This window comes from Portunus trituberculatus, chromosome 50, assembly GCF_017591435.1.
Source record: "Portunus trituberculatus isolate SZX2019 chromosome 50, ASM1759143v1, whole genome shotgun sequence".
Classification (NCBI taxonomy): Eukaryota; Metazoa; Arthropoda; class Malacostraca; order Decapoda; family Portunidae; genus Portunus; species Portunus trituberculatus.
In genome coordinates this window covers 19,183,675-19,191,174 of record NC_059304.1, presented here as the reverse complement: position 1 = coordinate 19,191,174, position 7,500 = coordinate 19,183,675, and the positions used below count along the sequence as shown (strand labels likewise).

Genomic DNA, 7,500 nt, shown 5'->3' with positions numbered 1-7,500 from the left:
AGAGGAGGAAAGGAAGCAACAGAAGACCTGGGTAACATATCGCCTCGTGGGAGGAAGAGAGAGAGAGAGAGAGAGAGAGAGAGAGAGAGAGAGAGAGAGAGAGAGAGAGAGAGAGAGAGAGAGAGAGAGAGAGAGAGAGAGAGAGAGAGAGAGAGAGAGTGTGGGGATAACTCGAAGCAAAAATTTAAAGACCAGGAATTATATGGAAGTAGAAATTGAAAGGTAGGGAATTAGATGTCAAAGATAAGTAAATGTTTGCCACCAGAATTTTTTAGAATGAGAGAATAAATGAATAAATGAATATGCAGGTAAATGTAGTAGGTAATGTTTCTCCTTTATTTCCTCCGTGTATTTTTAATTTAAGACTTATTTTTGTTATCATTCTTTTACTTTTCTTTACCTAACCTTACCTAACTAAAAATATCCAAAGTTAACTACATGTCTTATCTAACTAACTTAACCTACTTCGGCCTAAGTTTAACCTAACGTGGCCTAATCTTAACCTAAACACACTTACATAAACTTATTTGTAACTTGATATAACTTCACTTTCTTAAATGTAATCATTATGTACCATAAAATATCTTAACTTAGAGTAACCTAACCTGATCTAACCTAACGTAACTTAACCCAACCCAACCCAACCTAACCCAACTTAACCCAATCCAACCCAACCCAACCCAACCTAACCTAACCTAACCCAATCTAACCCAACTTAACCCAACCTAACCTAACTTAACCCAACCCAACCTAACCCAACCCAACCCAACCTAACCTAACCTAACCTAACCCAATCTAACCCAACTTAACCCAACCTAACCTAACCCAACCCAACCCAACCCAATCCAACCCAACCCAACCCAACCTAACCTAACCCAACCCAACCCAATCCAGCCCAACCTAACCCAACATACACACATATATTATTTTTTCTTCCCAGCACAATATTCCCAAAAGAATATTGACACAGCCTTCCGTCCCTTTCCTAACTTGTGAAGGTGTACCGGGAGGGAATAAAGTTTGTTTAAAAGATTAATTGCTGGGCATGAAAAGTTAAGAAAAGTGGCGAGGGTGAAGCCAGTGTGTCACGAGGAGGAGGAAGAAGAAAAGGAAGGAAGGAAGGAAGGAAGGAAGGAAGGAAGGAAGGAAGGAAGGAAGGAAGGAAGGAAGTGATAAGGAGGAACAGGTGGATGTTAAAGAAGTTGGTGAAAGAATAAAGGAAGAAAAGAAAGAGCAGAAGAAGAAAAAATAAAATTAAGAAAAAAATGAAAACAAACAAACAAAAACAAGACGAAGAAAGAAGACAAAATAATCGAAAAGAAAAAGAGAAAAAAAGTAAGAAAACCGGAAATAGATGAACTAGAGAGAGAGAGAGAGAGAGAGAGAGAGAGAGAGAGAGAGAGAGAGAGAGAGAGAGAGAGAGAGAGAGAATGCTGAGGATCTTTCTTGAACGCAGTACAGAAAAGGCAGAATATGAAAAATAGAAGAGGAGGAGGAGGAGGAGGAGGAGGAGGAGGAGGAGGAGGAGGAGGAGGAGGAGGAGGAGGAGGAGGAAAAAATGTTGTGGTCTCTTTGTGAGGATTAAACGGAGTAGGACAAGAAATAAATGTGTGTGCTTCAGGCAGTAGAGAGAGAGAGAGAGAGAGAGAGAGAGAGAGAGAGAGAGAGAGAGAGAGAGAGAGAGAAACGAACTGGTATTCTCATTTCACTCATTCATATTTCTTTCATTATTCATTCAAAGCTTCATTCACTTGGCTTGAAAGGGGACCCCGGACGAAGGTGAACTTTTGAATAGGTGGTCGCATTATCAATATCGTCATTATTATTAGTTTTCTTTTCGTATTTTTCTTCCTATCCCTTGTGCAGGCTCCTTCAAAATACCTCACAGGGTCTCCCACGTATAGGCCTCATAGATTTTTTTGCAACCTTCTTTGTGTTCTTATTGGTAGATTCTTCAAGGGAAACTGAGCAAAGGAGAGGGGGAATAAATGTTCTTGTTTTTAAAGTCATACGTTTTTAGAATATTAGTTAAAATTGCAGCCTCTCCTCCTCCTCCTCCTCCTCCTCCTCTCCATCTCTTCTTCTTTCTCCTCCTTTTCTCTCTCTCTTTAATCTCCAGTATAGGCCTAATAGATTTTGTGTAGTCCTCTTTGTGTTCTTATTGGTAGGCTCTGCAAGGGAAACTGAGCAAAGGAGAGGGCGGATGAATATTCTTGTTTGCAGGTTTTTCAAGGGAAACTGACTTGAGGAAAAGGGGAAATAATGTGTGTGGGGAAAAAACAAACAAACTTACTTGCATGCTTAACTTTGTGGCTCTCAGAATGTCAATAGCATAGTAAGGAATGAGAAGGAAGGTTTGCCTGTTTCGTTCCCTTTCTCGTTTTTTTTTTTTTTTTTTATTGATCGTCTTATAATGTTTCATATTTATTTTTTTTTTACTATTTTACTGTTTTTTTCAATATTTTTCTTAAGTGTTTATGAAAGAAATGTTGTTTGTGTTGTCCGTTTCTGTTTTACGTGTCCTTGTCTTTTCTTTTTTCTTTTGTCATTCGTATATTCTCTCTCTCTCTCTCTCTCTCTCTCTCTCTCTCTCTCTCTCTCTCTCTCTCTCTCTCTCTCTCTCTCTCTCTCTCTCTCTCTCTCTCTCTCTCTCTCTCAAAATACAAATGATCACTTGAGTCTTGTATAATTGATCTAAAAGCTGCTCCTGGCCACGACCTCGCTTTGTTTAAGTGAGCGAGGGAGTCAGAACACACACACACACACACACACACACACACACACACACACACACACACACACACACACACACACACACACACACACACACACACACTCCCGCCGCCCTTGACAGTCTCTCTCTCTCTCTCTCTCTCTCTCTCTCTCTCTCTCTCTCTCTCTCTCTCTCTCTCTCTCTCTCTCTCTCTCTCTCTCTCTCTCTCTCTCTCTCTCTCTCTCCGTGGGCTATTATTCTCAATGAACTTTTTCTTCTTCCCACCTTTTTTTGCTTTCCTTGGTAGAAAATCAATCAATCAGTCTATTATTTCTCGTTTTTCCTCACTCGCTCCTCTGAGTTCACGCCCAAGTTAAGCCTTTTAGTACTGGGACACATTTTTACCTTGAGTTTTGTGTACGATTAGACCCTTTATTGACATTAGGAAGGGTCTATGGAGGTCAGAAGGTTAGTGGCTACAGTCTTCACTATTTTAACCCCCCTTTGAGTTTCTGAAGGTGTATGAAATGAATATGGAGACGCGTGATGGTGCTGAAGGGGTTAAGGAAGGGAAAACGGAGTGGTCTCGTGACAAATCTAACACTGCACAACACAGCAACACAAATGGGTCAGACTAATAATCCTGTACCACCACCACCACCATCACCACCACAACACTTTACCACGATAACAAAGAAGCCACAATTCAATGCAGGAGTGTAAAAAATAGTTTAATGTCCCCACCACCACCACAGCAACATCACAACACCACAGTAACCATAGCACAATACAGATGGGGTGCAGAAATATTGTCCTGTAACACCAACACCAACAACAGAAGACAAACACAGCAACACACCACGACACACAAACACAGCAACACAACACACAACAGCACACACAACACACAAACACACACACAAACACAACACAACACCAACACACACAAACAGAGCAACACAGCAACACACCACAGCAACACATCACAAACACAGTAAAACAAAATCAGACACTAACACATCAACACTATACAGAAACACATCAATAGACAGAAGCACAGAAACACAACAACACTACACACAAACACAAACACAACACAAACAGCAAAACAAAATCACACACAAGCACAGTAACACTACATAGAAAAACAGCGATACACAGAAACACAGAAACATCAACACATCACACAACACGCAAACACAGCAACACAACACACAAACACAGCAACACACCACACAAACACAGCAAAACAACAAAATCACACACATACACATCAGCACTATACAGAAACAATAATAGATACAGCAATACAGCAACACGCACAGCAACACGCACAGCAACACAGACAGATGGAGACTCCTGCGCCACACATCACTCAGGAAGCAGAGGGAAGTAAATCTTTGGACGTAGAAATAGTACCAGAAACTCCACAACTTAGATGTAACTTGTGCCCATAAAGTTTTCACAGAAGTTGCTCTCTCTCTCTCTCTCTCTCTCTCTCTCTCTCTCGATGGATGGACATTAAAACACCGAATCTTGAATCTCGAGCCCATGAAACCCTTGAACTTTGAAATATTTGAACTTTGAAACCTTGAAACTTCGAAACCTGAACTTTTTTTATAACTCTTGAATCTTCCCCCCCCGCCACCCCCTCAAAAAAACAACAACAACATGAAATCCTTGAAATCTGAACCCTTGAACTCTTGTAAACTTTTGAAGATTGAACCCCTAAACCCAACCTTTAAAACCCTTGAAATCCTGAACCTTTGAAAGAGCCACTGAACCATGAACTTTTGAAACCTTGAATCTTGACATCTATATCCTCTGAACCCTGAACCCTGAAAATTTAAATCCAACATCCTGAGACCCTGACTTTTGAACCGCTACATTCCTGAGCCTTTCAATTTTTAAACGCCTGGAATCCTTAAAAAAACCCCTGAAATTCAACTTCTTCTTTCAGCGATGGAGCGGGTGACGGCAGCGCTGGTGGTGGCGGCGTTGAGTGTGGTGGTAGTGGTGGTGGTGATGGTCCCAGGAGGGTGTCACGCTACCCCACTACCTGTTCGGGTGTCACCACAGGCGTCCCACAGAGAGAGACTAGAGGCGGCTCGCTCCCTCCTCGCCTCCTCCCCACTTATTGATGGGTAAGGGATCGTAAAGTAAGGACGTGAGGTGCGCTAAGGAGGGAAGACGCAGACTAGAGACGTAGAGTAACAGAGTAATGGGTATGATGCTAAACTGGCAAGGTAAGAGTAATGTAAGGTGAGGTACCGTGAATTGAGAGAGAGAGAGAGAGAGAGAGAGAGAGAGAGAGAGAGAGAGAGAGAGAGAGAGAGAGAGATAAATAAATAAATAAATAAATAAATAGATTAATAAATTTATTGGTTGATTTGTACATACCAAAAAGGAGAATATTCTTAACATAGTTACTAATGGGCCCGTTGAGAGAATCTCTTATACAGGCCTTGATACTAAACAAATATCACAGACAACGCAGTCATACTATTAACTAATTGATAATTTTCAATCACAAACAAGCACAAACACATAGTTATATGCGTACACTATTTAACAACAAAGATACATATCCTCATTCTTACATACATAATTCATAGAATATTTACTACTTACATTAATAATGTATATTTATCTCCACAACAAACACACTCAGAGCATACAGGTACGTACATACCTACAAAAATATAATTATACAGTATGAATATTAGAAAAATACATATAATTGCAAATATTTAAACAAAGGAAATTAATATCAAGTCATGAATTGTCTTTTGATTCTTGCCTTAAAAGTATTTTTTGTATTGGCATTTCTTGTGTCACCTGGCAATTGATTCCACAGCTTGACACCCCGCACCAGCACACTTTGCTGGGCGTGGGACGTCCGGCATCGAGGCAGTCTAAGTTCATGTCTCGTTCTAGTGTTAGTGTTGTGATTATTTCCAGAGTATTCTATGGTTACTGGGCAGTCATGTAAGGCATTATAGACAAAAATTGAAGTGCTATAGGATATGATGTCATCTAATTTCAGCAGGCAATTATTTCTAAAATACTGATCGGTGTGTTCATACTTACTACCAAAATACATAATTCTTAATAATTTTTTCTGAGTTATAAAGAGATTTTGTACATATGTGTGACATGCCCCTCCCCAAATTGCTGCACAATAAAACAAATGTGAATACGCTAATGACATATATACTCGTCTTATATTAGCAGAGTTTAATTTATTTCTTATGTTATACATTATCCCTATTAATTTGCTAATTTTTAGTTTAATGAAATCAATGTGCGCCTTCCATCTTAATTTATCATCAATAACAACTCCTAAAAACTTTGTTTCTGTTACTCTATGGATATCTAAGTTGTTAATCTTAATGGTTATGTTTGCAGTTAGGGTTCGTGTCTTTGTGTGTGTTAACATGTAGTGTGTCTTATTAATGTTTGTAGTAAGTTTATTACTATTGAGCCAGTTATATACATTGACAAGTTCACTGTTAACAATAAGTTCTAGCTCCCTGAGGTCTTGCCCACTAACATACATATTTGTGTCGTCCGCAAAAAGGAGAAAGTTTAATTTTGTGCTACTTCTTACTAAATCATTTATATAGATCAAAAAGAGTAAGGGTCCTAGAACTGATCCTTGTGGTACTCCATGAGAGAGAGAGAGAGAGAGAGAGAGAGAGAGAGAGAGAGAGAGAGAGAGAGAGAGAGAGGGGGGGAGGGGGGCTTTCGATCGCGTGTGGCCCTCTGGCCTGGTAGAGCGACTGCGTGCGGCCGGTGTGGGCGGCGTCTTGCTAGAGTTGCTGCGCGACTACCTGCATGAGCGGGAGATGCGGGTAGTTCACAACGGGCAGCACTCTTCTCCAGCGGCAACAGGAGCAGGTGTTCCTCAAGGTAGTGTCCTGGGCCAGCTACTTTGGAACGTATATGTTAATGACCTGCTTAACCTTGTTCCTAAAGCCCGCGCATACGCCGATGACGTCACCCTGTCGCTTCCCTTCTCACCGGGAGAAGAACAAGAGGTGACGGCCCGCCTCAATGCTACGCTGCGCCCCCCTGGAGTACTGGGGGCGTAGATGGCAGGTGTCCTTTGATCCCCCAAAAAACACAGCTGCTTGTGGTGTCCAGGTCAGCACATGACATCCGCCCCACCCTAAATGGGGAACAATTGAGACCTCAACAGGAGCTGCAGATCCTGGGGGTCACGTTTGACAGCAAGCTGACTTACCAGGCTCACCTCACCCAGCTCGCCAGGACAGCAGCGGGAAAGCTGGCCTGCCTCAGAAGGATGTCAGGATTCCTGGACAGCAGGGGACGGGAGCTGCTGTACAAAGCCGAGATTCGCTCCTCCCTTGAGTATTCCTGCCTCGCCTGGGGCGGAGCGGCGTCTTCCCACCTTTCTGTCCTGGACAAAATACAACGGAGAGCGGAACGACTCATAGATGATGGCCCTCCTGAGCAGCAGGCCGGCCTGCACAGCTTGCACAGCCTGCAGCATCGCAGGGACGTGGCAGGCCTCTCCACCCTCTACAAGGTGCAGGAAGATAAAATACCACACCTGCAGGAACTCTGCATCCTGCCTCGCCGCGCTGAGGTGCTCACTAGAGCCGTCTTGGCAGCACCCTCGGCCCTGCACATCCCACGTTCTTACTCCACCCACCATCAAAGACAATTCAGACAAAGTTATGGCCAGCGGTGGAATGAATTTCTGGCCTCTGACAAGTGCCCGGACGACCTCAGTGCTGCAGTGTGCGGAGGCCAGAAATTCA

General features: G+C 42.4%; 1 protein-coding gene across 1 annotated transcript in view; it reads left to right on the top strand.

The window, feature by feature from the left end:
- The window catches only part of LOC123499809 (dipeptidase 1-like), a 138,109-nt gene that overhangs the window by 55,468 nt on the left and 75,141 nt on the right, over positions 1–7,500 (top strand). The window contains exon 2 of the mRNA XM_045248301.1: positions 4,674–4,857. Within this exon, the coding sequence (XP_045104236.1) occupies positions 4,676–4,857 (182 nt within the window). The 5' untranslated portion in view covers positions 4,674–4,675. The remainder of the gene's footprint in view (positions 1–4,673; positions 4,858–7,500) is intronic.